The 18,114-nt window shown below is 50.0% G+C and overlaps 3 protein-coding genes across 16 annotated transcripts in view; all 3 read left to right on the forward strand.

Annotated features, from left to right (window-relative positions):
- The window catches only part of KMT2A (lysine methyltransferase 2A), a 75,633-nt gene extending 69,568 nt beyond the window's left edge, over positions 1–6,065 (forward strand). Inside the window, exons 36-37 of one of the 2 annotated variants that reach the window (XM_060103178.1) lie at positions 396–525; positions 1,124–6,065. In XM_060103178.1, coding sequence (XP_059959161.1) covers positions 396–525; positions 1,124–1,399 — 406 coding nt within the window. In that variant the 3' untranslated portion in view covers positions 1,400–6,065. The remainder of the gene's footprint in view (positions 1–395; positions 526–1,123) is intronic. The other variant, XM_060103179.1, reaches the window with a different exon arrangement.
- A 703-nt stretch (positions 6,066–6,768) lies between these two features.
- Positions 6,769–10,488, forward strand: TTC36 (tetratricopeptide repeat domain 36). The gene is made up of 3 exons (XM_060103176.1): positions 6,769–6,886; positions 7,885–8,073; positions 10,226–10,488. Exons 1-3 carry the CDS (start codon positions 6,769–6,771, stop codon positions 10,486–10,488), a joined length of 570 nt encoding a protein of 189 aa, XP_059959159.1.
- A 101-nt stretch (positions 10,489–10,589) lies between these two features.
- Positions 10,590–17,428, forward strand: TMEM25 (transmembrane protein 25). 13 transcript variants are annotated; one of them, XM_060103169.1, is made up of 9 exons: positions 10,595–10,803; positions 11,322–11,415; positions 11,686–11,997; positions 12,443–12,733; positions 12,940–13,071; positions 13,381–13,411; positions 13,567–13,710; positions 13,810–13,896; positions 16,933–17,034. In XM_060103169.1, exons 1-9 carry the CDS (start codon positions 10,648–10,650, stop codon positions 16,970–16,972), a joined length of 1,287 nt encoding a protein of 428 aa, XP_059959152.1. In that variant the 5' UTR covers positions 10,595–10,647; the 3' UTR covers positions 16,973–17,034. The 13 variants fall into 13 exon arrangements, with proteins under 13 accessions (XP_059959144.1, XP_059959145.1, XP_059959146.1 ...); XM_060103166.1 differs by lacking the exon at positions 16,933–17,034 and adding an exon at positions 14,039–15,322 and having other exon boundaries at positions 10,597–10,803; XM_060103171.1 differs by lacking the exon at positions 16,933–17,034 and adding an exon at positions 15,065–15,322 and having other exon boundaries at positions 10,598–10,803.
- The last annotated feature ends 686 nt before the right edge of the window (positions 17,429–18,114 follow it).

The following is an 18,114-nucleotide window of genomic DNA, read 5'->3' on the forward strand; positions in this document are numbered from 1 at the left end:
AGAATTATAGAAAACTAATGAAGTTTTCCAAAATCAAAGTGGATCAAATGCTGGAGTGACCTCCTTCATTCAGTAAGTGAGGTTTTTATCGATATTTCTAATTGAACCTGATATCCTGGGACCCTGCAACTCCTTGTGTTGAACGAGGAATTTAACACAGTAAGCTTTAAAGTATTGCTACTTCTGGTGGGCTTTGGAACAGAGAAATCTTTAATCCTTGGCTGTTTGTTAGAGTGATTAATATACTCAAATCAGGTGGGTCCAGATTCTTTCCAAGTCTGTCTCTCCTGGGGAACTAATAGACCAGGAGATTTTATTCATATATTCATGTATTCACACATTTAACCTTATTTGCAAAATCTGCGGCTGATGTCTTTTCCATCTTTATGTCCTAGGTCTCCCATCCATGGCCGGGGTCTTTTTTGTAAGAGAAACATCGATGCAGGTGAGATGGTGATTGAGTACGCTGGCAACGTCATCCGTTCCATCCAGACTGACAAGCGAGAGAAGTACTATGACAGCAAGGTGAGTTCCACACTTTCATTCTCCAGTTCTTTCATTATAGAAAGGGGCCATCAACTATAAAGATGATCCCTAGATTGCAGAAGAATTAGTATATTTTAATTAGACTTTTTTTTTTTTTTTTTTTTTTACATTTTAACATCTCTGAATTTGTAGTGGGCCCAGTCCACTCTCGGGATTAGCACACAAAGATACTCTTTGAAGGTTTGTCTGAATGGATCCCAGGATCACAAGCACACAGTGACGGGAATTCCCTGGCGGTCCACGGTGGTTAGGACTCGATGCTTTCACTGCAGGGGCCCGGGTTCAATCCCTGGTCGGGAAACAGATCCCGCAAGCTGCTCGGTGCAGCTAAAAAAAAAAAGTAGTGACACAAGTTTTAGGTTTCTCTTGCCTGTGGAGACATTAAGAAACCTCTGGTCTAGTGCCTGTAATCTAGGAATTTGTCATGGAAGCATCCTGAAAGATGGGAGAAATCCAGAAATTTTACCAGAAGAACCTGTTCATCAGTGGCTAAGGTCACATCAGAAAAAGGTTGGGAAATGTTGTCAAGCCTGTGCTGTAATAAATAACAGGTTCTTCTCTGCTCTCCTTCCTGTAGGGCATCGGTTGCTACATGTTCCGGATCGATGACTCCGAGGTGGTAGATGCCACCATGCATGGAAACGCCGCCCGCTTCATCAATCACTCATGTGAGCCGAACTGCTACTCTCGGGTTATCAATATCGACGGGCAGAAGCACATTGTCATCTTCGCCATGCGCAAAATCTACCGAGGGGAGGAACTCACTTACGACTATAAGTTCCCCATTGAGGATGCCAGCAACAAGCTACCCTGCAACTGTGGTGCCAAGAAATGCCGGAAGTTCCTAAACTAAAGCTGCTCTTCTCCCTACTGTTGGAGCACTAGGACCCAGGGCCTCCAAAACAGTGCCGAAGGCCTTTGCCAGCAGCCAGGAGTTCCAGGATTGAGTGGGCACAGTTGAGGGGCCTCCGTGATGGCTGGGCTCCCTTAGGTCCCATATTCACATTATACATGTGATCATAGTCCTGGAGAGAGATGAGGTCTCGAAGAAAAGATCTGCGATCGGCCTTCTGCTGGGATCCCTCTGATTGTGTGCCATTAAAAAGCGGGAAACGGGTCCCTAGCAGACTTGCCTGGAAGGAGCCTATAGAGGGTTAGTTATGTTGGGAGATCGGGCCTGAGCACCTCCTCAGAGAGAAGTTGCCATCCTTGCCTTGGCCTTTCCAGAGCACTGTAAGCAAGGGGTCAGGCACAGCCCCAGTGCGGGTGGGGTTGGTTGCCAGCCGGGCCCAGCCTGTAGCCGTGTGTTGAACAAAGACGGTCTGGTGGTTTTCCCTACTGTGCTCCCACTTGAGAGTTCCCTTCTGGTTGGGAGACAGGATTTCTTAGCACCTTTGGTGTCAAAAGGCTGTCTTGGGGTTGTGCCAGTTCATTACCAGACGTTGAGCCTGTGGGCTGTAAGTGGGAGTGTTACCCCCATGAGCCTTATCTCAGACAGTCACCTTCCTAGACAATAGGAGCGGCTTCCCTCTCATTCCTTCTCTTCACTCCACTTTTCTCGTCCCCCCGTTCTGCATCCCACTGCGTTCCCGTGCTCTCTGGGTGGTAGGGGAGAGTGACTCCCAGCTCGAGGACACTCCCTGTTGGGCATAGGATGTGCCTACAAAACGTTCCCTGAGCCTGTAAGCACTCCCAGTGGGGAAGTGGACAGGAGCCATTGGCCATAACCAGACAGAATTTGGAGACGTTTTCATAAAACTCCACTGAGAGTTTTAAAGAAATACATGTAGCATGATTTTTTAGAAGAGGAAAATTATTTAAATAGGAGTTGAATCATGCAACAACCAGAGTATCACAACCAGGGTAACCCCTGGGCCCCATTCCTAGGACGTGATAACTTTATTTTCCCCTTGTTAAGACATAGGAAGACTTAATTTTTAAATGGTCAGTGTCCAGTTGAAGGCAGAACACTAATCAGATTTCAAGGCCCAAAACTTGGGGACTGGACCACCTTGTATCGAGGGAACTCTGCCACCTGCACAAAATCTATGGATAAAGTAAATTAAATGACACTACTGCCCTGATTACTGCCCTGATTACTCCCTAGGATGTGGTCAAAACAGCATCAAATGTTTCTTCTCTTCCTTTCCCCAAGACAGTGTCCTGAACCTGTTAAATTAAGTCATTGGATTTTACTCTGTTCTGTTTACAGTTTACTATTTAAGGTTTTATAAATGTAAATATATTTTGTATATTTTTCTATGAGAAGCACTTCATAGGGAGAAGCACTTATGACAAGGCTATTTTTTAAACCGCGGTATTATCCTAATTTAAAAGAAGATCGGTTTTTAATAATTTTTTATTTTCATAGGATGAAGTTAGAGAAAATATTCAGCTGAACACACAAAGTCTGGTTTTTCCTGCCCAACTTCCCCCTGGAAGGTGTACTTTTTGTTGTTTAATGTGTAGCTTGTTTGTGCCCTGTTGACATAAACGTTTCCTGGGTTTGCTCTTTGACAATAAATGGCAAAGGAAGGTCCCCCCAGCTCCATCGGGCCACTCCCCTCCTTCCCAAATCGAAGCTCCTGAAAAGGCTGCGGTAGGATCTCGACACAGCAGTTTCTCCTCTTCTTTCCTGCCCTGTCTCTCTCCTTTCTGGCACAGCTCAGTGCTGAGAGGTGGGAACCTACACTTCCCTCGTCTTTCCTCCTTCAGAGTTAGCAACCAAGCTGAATGGCAACCTGACATTTTCCATCACCATCTGCTTCATAGGTCACCTCGTTCCCTCTCCCTCTGCCCACCAAGTCCTCATGCCTGCAAAGACCCCCCCGGATTCCCCTGTGCCCTCTTTTGGGGCAGCCCGTTGAAACTGAAGCACAGTCTGACCACTCACGATAAAGCAGATTCTCCTCTGCCTCTGTCAGCTACAAGGTTTCAGAGCAGCGTAGTCCAGTGGAGGGCGAGGCACCTTTTCTCGCCTCGAGAAGCCCATTTCTACGGAAGGAAGTCTAGCGAAGCAATACGACTCAGCCCAGCGCTCTCTGCCCCGGGACTCGTGGCTCTGCTGTGCCTTCCATCCTGGGCTCCCTGTTCTTCCGTGACCTTAATTAAGAACTTTGGTGGCTCTGCTGGAACATTGTCACTGTTTTCACTGTCATGCAAGGAGCCCAGCACTGTGGCCAGGAAGGCAGAGACTCCCTGTCATCGTGGAGAAGTGCCAGCAGGGGACTGGGGAAAAGCACTCTACCCAGACCTCACCTCCCTTCCTCCTTTTGCCCGTGAACAAGATACGGTGGCCCAAGGGGTTCCACTAGTGTCTGGTTTCCTTTATTATTGCACTGTGTGAGGTTTTTTTGTAAATCCTTTTATTCCTATTTTTTTTTAAAGAAAAATACCTTAAGCTGCATTTGTTACTGAAATGATTAATGCACTGATGGGTCATGAATTCACCTTGAGAAAGACCCAAAGGCCAGTCGGGGGTGGGGGAAACTCAGCTAAATAGACCTAGTTACTGCCCTGCTAGGCCGTGCTGTACTGTGAGCCCCTCCTCAGCTCTTTCTACCAGTCCCAAACCCTGAGGCCAGGGGAGGAACCCCCAGCTCTCCTTCTCCTGCCAGCTGCAGATGGTTTGCCTTGCCTTTCCACTCCCTGTCAACCGCGGAAATGAGGAATTCCTCTTAGAGCTCAGCCTTGAGTCCATTGCCAAATTTCAGCGTACCTGCCAGCAACTTGGGGAATAAGCTAAGGTTTCCCTACAAGAGGGAAAGAAGGCAAAAAAAAAAAAAAAAAAAAAAAAAAAAATGGCATAGCTATCTCCAAAACACCTCCGAGTTTGTTTTGAAAGTGACCAAGGGAATCTCCGCACAAAAGTGCAGACTGAGGAACTGTGGTGGGTCATTCCCAAGAATCCCCTAAGGGGCATCCCGAATCCCTAAGGAGTAACAGCTGCAAACCTGGTCAGTTCTCAGTGACAGAGCCAGCTCACAGCTTTGCTGCTAGAACCTGTTGTGGCTGCATTTCCTGGTGGCCAGTGACAACTGTGTAACCAGAATAGCTGCATGGCGCTGACCCTTTGGCCGGAACTTGGTCCCTTGGCTCCCTCCATTACCGTCCGCCACCTCCAGCCCGGCCCCTCCTGTTTTTAGACCAATGACAAGAATCAAGGGGGAAGCCCTGGCAGCTACATAAAAGTTTTCAACCAGACTCCTTTGCCGGGATCCACTCCACCACCCCGCTTGCCTCTGTCAAACCCCCGGCCAATGCCGTGAGCACCATGCAGCTCCCTTGATTTAAAAAAAAAAAAAAAAAATACAACAACAAAAAACAAACAAAAAAAAAACCTTTTAATGAATGTATCTTTCTAAAGGACTGTCGTTCAATCAAGTATCTGAAAATACTAAAGGTCAAAACCTTGTCAGATGTTAAGTTTGATTTGGGATTTTTTAAAAATAGAAATCAAGTTGTGGTTTTTTGGGGTTTTTTTTTTTTAAAGGAAAAGCGGGTCATTGCAAAGGGCTGGGTGTAATTTTATGTTTCATTTCCTTCATTTTAAAGCAATACAAGGTTATCTAGCAGATGGTTTTGTGCCGAATCATGAATACCAGTCAAGTCTCACACTCTGAAAACTTGCAACTTTTTTGTTTTGGTTTTCAAATAAATATAAATATGATATATATAGGAACTAATATAGTAATGCACCATGTAACAAAGCCTAGTTCAGTCCATGGCTTTTAATTCTCTTAACACTATAGATAAGGATTGTGTTACAGTTGCTAGTAGTGGCAGGAAAATGTCAGTCTGGCGCTCCTCTGGTCCCCCCCACCCCCGCAATGCGGGGGGACCCATCCTAAGGGGATGGCGGAACAGTCCATTCCTGGGATCAGAGAGAAATGCAGAAATGGTGTCACCTGGATTTTTTCTGCCTGTGAATGTTGCCAGTCAGTACCTGTACTCCTTGTTTCTCTATTTTTGGTTATGAATGTTGGGGTTACCACCTGCATTTAGGGGAAAATTGTGTTCTGTGCTTTCCTGGTATCTTGTTACGAGGTACTCTAGTTCTGTCTTTCAACCAAGAAAATAGACTTGTGGTGTTTCTTTTCTTGAACTTTTACCAGTCTCTTTAGTAAATACAGGTAGTTGAATAATTGTTTCAAAAGCTCAACAGATGACAAGCTTCTTTTCTAGAAATAAGACATTTCTTGACAACTTTATCATGTATAACAGATCTTTCGGTTTTTTTTTTTCCTTGTGTTCTTCCAAGCTTCTGGTTAGAGAAAAAGAGAAAAATAAAGGAAAAAAATGTGTCTAAAGTCCATCAGTGTTAACTCCCTGTGACAGGGATGAAGGAAAATACTTTAATAGTTCAAAAAATAATAATGCTGAAAGCTGTCTACGAAAGACTGAATGTAAAAGTAAAAAGTGTACATAGTTGTAAAAAAAAAAGGAGTTTTTAAACATGTTTATTTTCTATGCACTTTTTTTTATTTAAGTGATAGTTTAATTAATAAACATGTCAAGTTTATTGCTGCACATGGTTGAACTTTCTTTTGGCTTTGGCTGAGGTGGATGAATGGGAGGGGCGTGGCCCGTGACCTGATTACAAAGTCCCTTCCACAGTCCTTTCTTTTAAGGTGGAATCATAAAATCATTCCCCACCGCCTTCCTTCAGGCCCCACTCTACACTGTCTCTCAACCATATTTTCTTCCCCTATTCACCAGTGATGTATGTTCAGGACCGAATGAACTCTGGATATGAGGAACGGGTCAAGACGACAAAGGAATAGTTCCTTTACTTTGTACATATATCCCCCTTCTTCATCCACGGGTGGTCAAGCGTTGGCTTCTAATGAGTTCCTCCCCATCTACGAATATAATAAAATGAAAGCATTTCAGGGAGAGCCTGGGCAGTACCCTCTCTTTGCTCCACTCCACCTTAAAGCTGAAATGCAATTTATTTACTCTGTTTCTCCCTAGGACTGGGGTGGGGGTAGGGAGGCAGTTGAGAAATATTTGTAAATATATTCTGCCAAGCCAGGGTCACTATCCCCAGGCTAAAGGGGGCTGAGTTTACACTGCAGCCCAGGAATGGTCAACACTCCTCCTCATGGGGGCTGGTCCTCAAACGGACCTCCTCCCTCTGGATCAGCTGGCTGGAGGCTCGGCCCTCACCCCTTTTTCCTCCCTCTCACGGGAGTCACCTTTTTGGATTTTGAGTTGAGCACCATGGGGACTCCAAATGATCAGGCAGTGTTGCAGGCCATCTTCAACCCCGACGCTCCGTTTGGAGACATTGTTGGGTTGGACCTGGGAGAGGAAGCAGAGAAGGAAGAAGGAGATGAAGGTCAGTATTCGACCTTGGAGTATAGCTCTCCACATTGGCTGGTCTGCTGCCTTGCTGGGGTGGCAGAGGTAGGTGGTCTTACGAGGGCCCTTGTTCCACGACCCTTGGATGATGATTGCTGATCCTCAGTGCACTGATGGGGGCTTGGCAAGAGTCACTGTGCCCAGAGGAGAAAGCCAGGTTTCTCCTCCACCACCACCCTCTGAACTTACCTCCCCACTCAGTTCACCCCATGGTGCAAGCTTAACTGTGCTGATGGGGAGAGGGGCCATGTGAAACGCTCACGTCTTTGTCACAACAGAGTATGTCACCCTCCACAGCAGGGAAGAAAGAAACAGGGCCGGGGGTGGCTCAGCTAAACGGCTCCAACCTAAGCAAGTATTCAGTGTCACGCACCTTACAAGCCAAGCCCTGAGCTAATTCTTCCAGAGCGAGTGTGCTCACTGGCTTTTCCACCAGCCCCTTAGGGCGCCTGCTGTCCGCGTCAGGGGTTTTTCATGCCCTTTGTTTCTAAAGGAGTGAAACCTAAGCCTTAATGAAACTTCAGGCTGAAAAGCTGAGAGAAACACTGGAAATGGTTTTCATGACCCGGGTATGTCACGGAGGCCTTCCTGTTGGAAGCAGTGGAGTAGAACAGAACAAAATAGAGACAGACTGAAGAGCCAGAAAGACCTGGGTTCAAATCCAAGTTATGGGCGGTGTGACCTTGAGCAAATCATTTAGCTACAGGCTAAGGAGTTTGGGTTTCATTCTCTTGGCAGTGGGGAGCCAACCAAGGCCCCTTTCCCAGGTCCCTTTGGAACTTTAAGCAGTGCTAGTTCTCTGCCTTGCTGACCTCAGTTCCCCCTGCCCCAAACACTGCATCTGACTCCTGCTGTGACCTACACCCCTGCCCAGTCAGCCCTGGCTCGTGTCCCAGGTTTCCAAAGCCCCAGGTGGCTTTTGCTTCCTGCTCCCAACTGCACACCTGTCCCCTCCTGGCTCCCTCCCTGGCACAGATGGAGTTTTCCCTCGAGCACAGCTGGAGCAGTCCAAGGCCCTGGAGCTGCAAGGGGTGATGGCAGCAGAGGCTGGCGACCTCAGCACAGCCCTGGAGAAGTTTGGCCAAGCCATCAACCTGCTGCCTGAGAGGGCCTCGGCTTACAACAACCGAGCCCAGGCCCGGCGACTCCGGGGAGACGTGGCAGGTGAGGAGAGTCCCTGGAGCCTGTGCAGACCAGAGACGGTGTGTCTGTGGGGCTTGGGCACGGGGCGTGGGAAGTCACTAAGCCCCTCTGGAACCTATGTCTCTATCCGTAAGAGACATATCATGGGCTCGGCTAATCTCTTGGGGATATTGTGAGAGTCAGGGGGACTGCATTCCATTTACTTATTGATAAAAATTTAATGAGAGCCTACCATTCTAGCAGTGGGCTAGGTGCTGAGGATTATAGTGCTTATAGCAATTACTATGTGTCAGGCACTCAGCACTTCACAGGTGAGTTGTAGTCATTCATATAATCCTCACAACAACCCCAAAATGTACGTGCTACTGTTATCTCCATTTTACAGATGAAGAAACTGAAGCATGGAGGTTAAGTAGCTTCCTACTCACGCAGCTGAGAAGCAGCAGAGCTGGGATCTGGTCCAGGTGGCAGGGCTCCAGAGCCTGTGCTCTTAATCCCCACATGATACTGCTTCTCAAGAAGCTCACAGCCTAGAGGGTAGAACAGACACATAGATATAATAGCAGCATAACAAGCCAACAGGGTTCAGTATGGGATCTGTTCCTGAGGGGTGAGTTTTGAAGGATGAGTGGGCGTTAGCTGGATGGAGGGCAGGGAGTGGGAGAAGGCACGGCCTGTAGAGGTCCTGAAGTCATGGACAGGTACAGGGAATCTGGCTGGAAAAGGGAGTGCTGGAAGAATGGAGCCTCTCCAGAGCCTGGAGAGGTAAACAGGGGCCAGAGAGTGAACAACTGCGAACATTAGGCCGAGATCGGACTTTTGTCTTGAAAACACCGGGAATCACTAATGGGTTTCAACGAAAGGGTAAACCACAGAAGCCTAGTAGGGAACTACTAGACTATCGAGACCCGTGGTGGTACAGGTGTTCCTGGGGCCAGGAATGCCAGGCTGGGGAGCTTGGACTCCATTCTGGGAATATTGGGGGACTCTGAGGGCCTTTCCCAGGCTTGTCTGTCACCTGGCTTTGGCAGAGAAGGGCCACAAAGGCCGCTGGGACAGCCTGCAGACCAAAACCCGAGAGCATCAGAGGGGATTCTGCCTGGAGAAGGTCTTCAATTCCTCCTGACCAGCTCCTCTGAGGGAAAGCAAAGAATGCTGTGATTAGAAAGCTTCTCAACCGACCAGTCAGGATGGGGAGCAGAGCCTCTGCTGGGTTCCGGGGACCAAAACGCACAGAGAGAGGACAGGCAAGATCAGCCTTGCTGTAGGATGCTGCTGGCGCTCCCCCAGCGCCCTGCCCTGACAGGCGCGATAGACTAGAGAACTTGAGTGAATTGAAGAAATGCAGCTCAGTACCCTACAGTGGACACCAGCTGGCTGCCTGAGGTTGAGTTCACAGCTCTGATGCCTAACGAGCCAAGTATTTATGAGGATGATAAAAACAAAAATGCTGCAGGCCACCTCTGGCTCCAAGACCTCTTTCAAAGAAAATTAGATACAAAATAATGAAGACCATGGAAATAAAGAATGAGAAGAGGCAGTCAGTAGAGAACACAGGTGAGAGAAGCGGTTTTAAGGCATCAATGGAAAAGAGGAGAGAAATGTCTTCAAAAGTTAGAGAGGGACTTCCTTGGGGGTCCAGTGGTTAAGAATCTGTGCTTTCACTGCAGGGTCACGGCTTCAATCCCTGGTCAGCGAAGATTCCGCATGCCCCGTGGTGCGGCAAAAAAAAAAAAAAAAAAAAAGAGAGAAAAAAAGGACTTTATTGTATAAGACATGGTTGTCAGTTAATTCTAATGTTTTTGGACTCTGGGATTCGGAGTCAGTCACCTGGCACATGGTAGATGGTTAATAACGTATGCGTGCCTGGCAACAGGGCCAGATTCATAACATAGTGACCCTCCGTCCGTGTTCTGACGTATCAGATGGTGGAAAATAACACGGACAAGGCGAGACCTGGACTTCAGTCCCAGCTCTGCCACTAACTGGCTGTGCAGCCCAGGCCGAGTCTTGCCAACTCTTCCAGTCTTCATCTGCGTAAAGGGAATAACAATACCGATCTCTAGGGTCAAGTGCAGGAGGGATGTAAACGGCCGAGCCCCAGAGACTCCACTCGGGGCCGGATCGCTTGCTGGCCGCGGCCCTGACCCCCACCCGTCCGTCGGTCCCGCAGGCGCCCTGGAGGACCTGGAGCGCGCGCTGGCGCTGAGCGGCGGTCGGGGTCGCGCCGCCCGCCAGGGCTTCGTGCAACGCGGGCTCGTGGCGCGACTGCAGGGCCGGGACGACGACGCCCGCAGGGACTTCGAGCGGGCAGCGCGGCTGGGCAGCGCGTTCGCTCGGCGCCAGCTGGTGCTGCTCAACCCGTATGCGGCGCTGTGCAACCGCATGCTGGCCGACGTGATGGGGCAGCTGCGCGGGCCCCGCGACCGGCGCTGAGCCGCCGGCGGGCGGGCGGGCGTGGGGGGAAGGGGGGCGCCCGCAACCAATAAACCTGCCGGCTCTCCCAGCCACCGCCTGTGTCTGCGTCCTCCGCCGTCCCCGCAGGGAAGGGCGCTCAAGTATCCCCGGCGCGCGAGGCAGTCAGCCAGGCCCGGGATGTGGTCCCGGAGCCGCCGCCCTGGGGTAGGGCGTCCTTTGGGCCGAGGTCGGGCATCGATTGGCCCTGCCTGGCGCAGCCCGGGCCCCTGCGGACGACTGCGGTGCTCATCAGACCTGAGCAGTCGCTCCGGCTGCTCTCAGGGAGTGAGCCAGGTGAGCCGCACCGGAAGGCGGGGCGAGGCGGGGGCGGGCATGCTTCGCGACCCCCGCCTCGCGGATCCTCTCCTCTTCGGCCCAAATCCGGAGGAGGGGAGAAGGGGCGTAGGTGGGTGAGGGAAGCGGGCAGGAGAGAGCCGGGTCGGGAGAAGGACGGTCCCTTTGGGGGAGGGGCACGTGGACCCGAGTGTTTACGCGCGCGCGTGTGTGCTTCTGGGCCTGGTGCGGGCTGCACGGTTGCAGGTTGTTTCTGTGTACCTGCGAGCGTGTGCCTGTTTGTCCCGTGGAGTCAGTGCTCAGTTCTGAGCCCGCAAGGTGTACAGGTACGTGCTGGCTGGGTTTGGACCTTTGGGCTCGACCATTTGCGTCCTTGCCTTCACCACTGTGGATCGTTCTACATTGGTGTTTCCGTGCATGGTTTATTTTTGTTTCTGGAGAGTAAATCCCTGGAGCAGTTATTAAGCTTCTCTGCTCTCACTTGGCTAACATCGAGGCCTGTCCCCTTCTCTCGGCAGCCTGGGGCCCAGGCCGGGGCCACCATGGCGCTGCCTCCAGGGCCAGCTACCCTCCCGCACACACTTCTGCTCCTGCCGGCCCTTCTGAGCTCAGGTACACCCCTGTTCATCCCTTGGCCATGCATTTGTGCGGTCAAGTCCCCCTCTCTCCCCTCCTTGCCTGCATCTTCAGTTTGGGTACCCACTCCAGGCACCAGAGCTGGGTTCTTCCCTTCATCCACCTCCCCAAGGTCCAGCCGTCCCTGCTTAGAGAACCCAGGAGCTCTGTCTCTTGGCCTGCTGCCCCTCTGTAACTGGACCTCATCCCGGTCACAGAACAGTACTAAGCCTCCACCAGCTCTCCCCAGAATCCCCTGTGTTCCAGGTTGGGGGGAGTTGGCGCCACAAATTGATGGTCATACCTGGGCAGAGCGGGCACTTCGAGAGAATGAACGCCACGCCTTCACCTGCTGGGTGGCAGGGGGGCCTGGCACCCCCCGATTGGCCTGGTACCTGGATGGACAGCTGCAGAAGGCCAGCACCTCAAGACTGCTGAGCGTGGGCAGGGACGCCTTCTCTGCAAGCACCAGCACTTTCACTGTCACTGCCCAGCGGGCCCAGCATGAGCTCAACTGCTCCCTGCAGGACCCAGACAGTGGCCGGTCAGCCAACGCCTCCGTCCTCCTCAATGTGCAATGTGAGTGCCCCTCCGGTGGTTCTCTGCCCAGGGACCCCCAGCAGCCACCAGGCAGGTGGTCTGGTAGGACATTTAAAAAACACTTAAGCACTCTGCAAATATTAACTCACGTTATCCTCACAGTAATCCTATGAGGTAATTACTATTGTTGTCCCCATTTTACAAATGACAAAACTGAGGCACAGAGAGGTTAAGCAGTCTGCCCAGGGTCACACAGCTGGTAAGTAGCAGAGCCAGGATTCAAATCTTGACATTTTGGTTCTAGTGTTTATACTCTTAATCTTCATTTGTACGAAATGCTGCCTCTCGGGCAGACCCAGCCATCCTGTTTCCCAGTGCCCCCTAAGGAGAGGTCCAGACCCCTGGCTCCCTTCTGGGTTTGGGAAGAAAGGGAAGGCGTGCAAGGGGCTGTGGTGGGAACATACTGGTCTCTGCTTTGCACCAGTTAAGCCGGAGATTGCCCAGGTTGGGGCCACGTACCAGGAAGCTCAAGGCCCGGGCCTCCTGGTCGTCCTTTTTGCCCTGGTGCGTGCGAACCCGCCTGCCAACGTGACCTGGATCGACCAGGATGGGCTGGTGACTGTCAACGCCTCTGATTTCCTGGTGCTGGATGCCCAGAACTACCCCTGGCTCACCAAACACACCGTGCAGCTGCAGCTCCGCAGCCTGCCACACAGCCTCTCCGTGGTGGCTACCAACGACGTGGGTGTCACCAGCGCCTCGCTTCCGGCCCCAGGTGAGCACTGCCAGCCATGGGCCCAGCAAAGCCTCGGATGGGTGTGGGATCATGGTGCAGAAACAGGAAGGCTTGTTGCCTTTTGGGCGAGTCTGGTGAAAGCTGTCCCTGGCCACCTGGGGCAAGGAGGGCAGAGCAGTGACCTGTGGCATCTCAGAGTTGGGGGGCCCTGCCTGCTGGGAACCTAACCAGAGAATGACCTGCAGGGCTCCTGGCCACCCGGGTGGAAGTGCCACTGCTGGGCATCGTTGTGGCTGGAGGGCTTGCCTTGGGCACCCTGGTGGGGTTCAGCACCTTGGTGGCCTGCCTGGTCTGCAGGAAAGCGAAGAAGACCAAAGGTAGGGCCAAAGCAGGGCGGGGGCAGAGGGTGGCTGGGGAAGGGGAGACGAGGTCAGGGGGTGGGCAGCAAGGCCGTGGCAGCGAGTGGAGCTGGGCAGAACGCCTCTGACAAGTGGTAGGACCGGTCTTCCTGGGCGTGGCCATGATTTAGGCCACACCCACCCCAGGTAGCAGGGCCAGGCACTGGGAAGCCAGTCTGGGCATCTGAGAGACCCCTTGCCTGAGGGTTCTGGGCCTGAAGAGGGCAGGGGGCAGAGCCCAGAGCAGGTGGGCACACTGAGACACTGCTGTGGTTTCTTTCTCCTCAGGCCCCTCCCGGCACCCATCCCTGATCTCTAGGTAACTCTCCCTGGGGCTGGGTGGACGGGCCAAATGGAGAGGCAGCATGGGGACGGGGGGTATCCTGGGCTTTCCGGTAGTTCGGGAACGGGCCGCAAGCAGGAGTCTATGCCCGCTGGTGCCAGGGCCCATCCAAGCCTTTTTCTGCCCTGTAGTGACTCCAACAACCTGAAGCTCAACAACGTGCGCCTGCCGCGGGAGAACATGTCCCTCCCGTCCCACCTGCAGCTCAACGACCTCACTCCGGACTCCAGAGGTACATCCAGGACGCTCTGTTGGCCCCAGCTTTATCTGTGGAGGTGCTTCTGAGAAAAAGAGAGACCCTGGGCCTTAGGAGGGTCTAGACCCCGTCGGGCACACACCTCATCCCGGGCACCATCCCCTTTGTCACCCCACAGGGAAACCAGCGGACCAGCAGATGGCTCAGGACAACAGCCAGCCAGAGCTTCTGGATCCGGAGCCCGGCGGCCTCCTCACCAGCCGAGGTATGGGAAAGGGGCCTGCTGCCCTGCTCCCCGGCCCTTTTGCTTGTGCCAAAGGGCCTCTGAATCCCCAAGGGGCAGAGAGTGGTCTCCCAACTTTCAAGGAATGAGGGTGACTGAGTCTCCTGGGATCTCTGACCCGCAGGTTTCATCCGTCTCCCAATGCTGGGCTACATTTATCGGGTGTCCAGTGTGAGCAGTGATGAGATTTGGCTCTGAGCTGAGGCTAAGACAGAGGGTGCCTTCTTGGCCCCTGGGCACCCCCCCGGTTCTCCTCCAAGGCATCCTCTGCCTGGCCACATTGCCAACGGGACGAGGCCATGCCACTGCCACTTTTGCTTGTCCTCTGGGTCACTGGTATCCTTGGCAAGGCTGCCAGCTGGACCTAAGCCCTTGTTCCAACTCTGGTTGAGGGCCTGCATGATTGCCTGTGCCCAGGCGGATGGGGCTCTCTGTCCAGGTGTGCCTGGAGGTCGTCCAGCATCTAAGCGTGGCATGGCCTGTCGGCTTGGGGCAGCTCTCTGCCCCACACCGGTGCTCCTCAGCACCGTGTACAGCAGGCATGGGGCAAGCCTGGTTGGGAGGGCCCCGCACGTCCTGGATCTCCTTCCCATGCTATGCAGCTTTGTTCCCTCAGGGAAAATTTAGGACCCTGCTAGCTGTAGAGAACCAACCTGCCCTTTGCACAGGAACTCACCTCTGGCCCAGCAGCGCTGGCCAAGCACAAACCAGTACCCTTTGCTGCATACCTCTCTGCCCCAGCCCCCTCTTGGGCATCATAGGTTATACAATGGACCTTCTCCACTTCTTCACTTGGCACTAGACTTCCCCTCTGGCCTGGGCCCTGGTGGTGCCAGCGCCTGGTGTTAGCACAAGAAAGGGGAAGAATGGGAGGTGAGAAGTCTGGTGCGTCCAGACCTGCATGTAGCTATGCCTTGTTTTCTTACAGTGTTAGCACTTTAAGCACGTCTTCCAGGGAGGGGGTGAGCAAGGGCCCCAGGGCCCTGTCTGGGGCTTCCCCAAGTCTGGCCTTTTTATGATTCACTGTGAGTGCCCTGAGCCCTCGGGGTTGACGGGTTCCCGCTCAAAGTATCTACCCCGCTATGGGACCCAGCCCTGACTGCCCCATCAGCAGGAAGCTGTTCTTCCTGTCCCATCCTCTGTTCTTTAGGGGATGGCCACAGTAGCACATAACTTGACAAGTGCTGGAAACCTTAGGGGGACGTGGAAAAAGCAGGGAGATGACATATCCCAGAACGACCCAAGAACACTTTTGAAAAGCAACGTGGAAAAGATTGCAGATTAACAGAGTGCAAAGTGTATTTTCCCCTTCTTGGTATCTTGTTTGGTAATTTTTCTCACGTTACTGCCGAGGACAGTGCTGAGCACGTGGTAGATTCTCAATAAACTTGACTGAGTGAGTGCTGCATGTCTGTTTCATTCCCTCAAATATGTTTTTTTTCTAACTGAAGTATAGTTGATTTGCAAAGGTGTGTTAGTTTCAGGTGTACAGCAACGTGATTCACACACACACATTCTTTTTCAGATTCTTTTCCATTATAGGTTATTACAAAATATTGACTATAGTTCCCTATGCTATACAGCACGTCCTTGTTGTTTATCTGTTTTATATATAGCAGTGTGATATTCTACTCTTAAATCTTTTAAATCTGGAAAAATTAAAAGACACAAAAAGAATTTATAGTGCATCGAGATAAAAATTTTTTAACACCATGTGGTCTGTTCTGAGAGTTACTACTTACATCTATATACAGCAGTGTGTATCTTTTAATCCCCAACTCCTAATTCTTTTTTATGGATGAGAAATACTCCATTGTGTGTGTGTGTGAGAGAGAGAGAGAGAGTGTGTGTGTGTGTGTATCACATCCTCTTCATCCATTCATCTGTGATGGACACTTAGGTTACTTTCAAGTCTTGGCTAATGTAAATTGTGCTGCTATAAACACTGGGGTGCATGTAACTTTTAGAATTAGAGTTTTCATCTTTTCTGGATATGTGCCCAGGAGTGGGACTGCTAGATCATACGGTAGCTCTCTTTGAAGTTTTTGAGGAAGCTCCATACTGTTTTCCATAGTGGCTGCACCAATTTACATTCTTACCAACAGTCTAGGAGGGTTCCTTTTTCTCCATACCCTCTCCAGCATGCTGAAGTGTTTAAGGGTAAAGTGCACTGATGTCTGCAACTTACTTGAAATGTATCAAAAAATAAGACTGACGAATGGATAGAGAGGTATGGCCGTGTGATAAAGCAAATATAGCAAAATGTTAATGGTAGGATTTAGTTGGTGAGTATTTAGAATTCACTGTACAATTCTTCCAAAATTCTTTTATTTAACAGTTTTCATAATAAAATATTGGGGGAGGATCCCTGATCTAGTTACTTCTCTGATATTTCTGAAATCTTTTTAATCTAAGGATCATGGAATTTTCAAGCATTACTAGTACCCTTAACATGACAGTTCAATCTTTCCTGGGAAAGAAGACCAATTTTTATTTTTATTTTTTATTTTTGGCTGCACCGCACAGCTTGCGGGATCTTAGTTCCCCAACCAGGGATTGAACCTGGGCCCTCGGCAGTGAAAGCGTGGAGTCCTAACCACTGGACCGCCAGGGAATTCCCCAATTTTTATATACTTCACTCACCTCATCTTTAATCTTTACTCTCCAATAATAGGCAGGTCACTAGTTACCTTAAGCTGGAACATACAGCAGTCCAGCATTTTGGGCAGGCACAGCTCAGGCTGCATTTTCCCACCTGGACTATGTTTTACTGAATTCCTCCAGACACAATAGACTATTTAATCAAGACTTGTAAAAATTAATGTTCAACTTTGTGCATTGCTGGTGGGAATGTCCATGGTGCAGCCACTATGGAAGCTAGTATGGCAGTTCCTCAAAAAGTTAAATATAGAATTACCGTGTGATCCAGCAATTCCACTTCTAGGTTTATTCCCAAAAAAACTGAAAGCAGGGACTCTGTTATTTGTACACCAATATTAATAGCAGTGTTATTTGCAGCAGCCAACAGGTGGAAATGCAAATGTCCATTAACAGATGAATGGATAAAGGAAATGTGGTATATACACACGATGGAATATTATTCAGCTTTTTAAAAAGGAAGGCCATTCTGACACATGCTGCAACATGGATGAACCTTGAAAACATTATGCTACGTGCAGTAAACCAGATACAAAAGGACAAATTGTGTATGATTCAACTTACGTGGTACCTGGACTAGGCAAATCCATAGAGACAGAAAATAGAAGTTACTGGGGACTGAGGGAGGGAAAGGAAGGAATCGTTGTTTAATGGGTCCAGAGTTTCAACTGGGGATGATGAAGAAGTTCAGAAGCTGGACAGTGGTGATGGTTGCCCAACAATGTGAATGTACTTAATACCCCTGGATTGTACACTTAAAAACAGTTAAAATGGTAAATTTCATGTTTTGTGTATTTTACTTTGATTTTTAAAAAATTTTTGATTACTGATTCAATCTTCTAATTATAGGTCTTACAGGTTCTCTTTTTCAGTATTGGTAAGTTTTGTGTTTCTAGGAATTTGTCCGTTTCATCTAGGCTGTCCAGTTTGTTGGCATAAACTGTTCACAATACCCTCTGCTCCTGTTCACTTCTGTAGAATTGGCAGTAATGTCCCCACTTCCATTTCTGGCTGGAGTCGAGTCTCTTTCTTAGACAATTGGCTAAAGGCTTTTCAATTATGTTAATCTTTTTGAAGAACCAACTTTTGGTTTTGTTGATTTTCTCTATTGTTTTTCTATCCTCTATTCATTTATCTCTGCTCTAATCTTTATTATTTGCTTCCTTCTGCTAGCTTTTTTTTTTTTTGGCTGCGCCATGTGGCAAGTAGGATCTTAGTTCCCTGACCAGGGATCGAACCCACGCCCCCTGCATTGGAAGCGCAGAGTCTTAACCACTGGACTGCCAGGGAAGTCCCCCTTCTGCTAGCTTTGAGTTTAGTTTGTTCTTCTTTTTCTAGTTCCTCAGGTTGTAAAGTCAGATTGCTTATTTGAGATCTTCCTTCTTTTTTAATGTAAGCAATTACAGCTATAAATTGCCTCTGAGCACTGCTTTTGCTGTATCCCATAAGTTTTGGAATGCTGTGTTTTTGTTTTCATTTATCTCTAAGTATTTTCTTTTTTTTTTTTTTTTTTTTTTTGCGGTATGCGGGCCTCTCACTGTT

This window comes from Mesoplodon densirostris, chromosome 7 (genome assembly GCF_025265405.1).
Source record: "Mesoplodon densirostris isolate mMesDen1 chromosome 7, mMesDen1 primary haplotype, whole genome shotgun sequence".
Taxonomy (NCBI): Eukaryota; Metazoa; Chordata; class Mammalia; order Artiodactyla; family Ziphiidae; genus Mesoplodon; species Mesoplodon densirostris.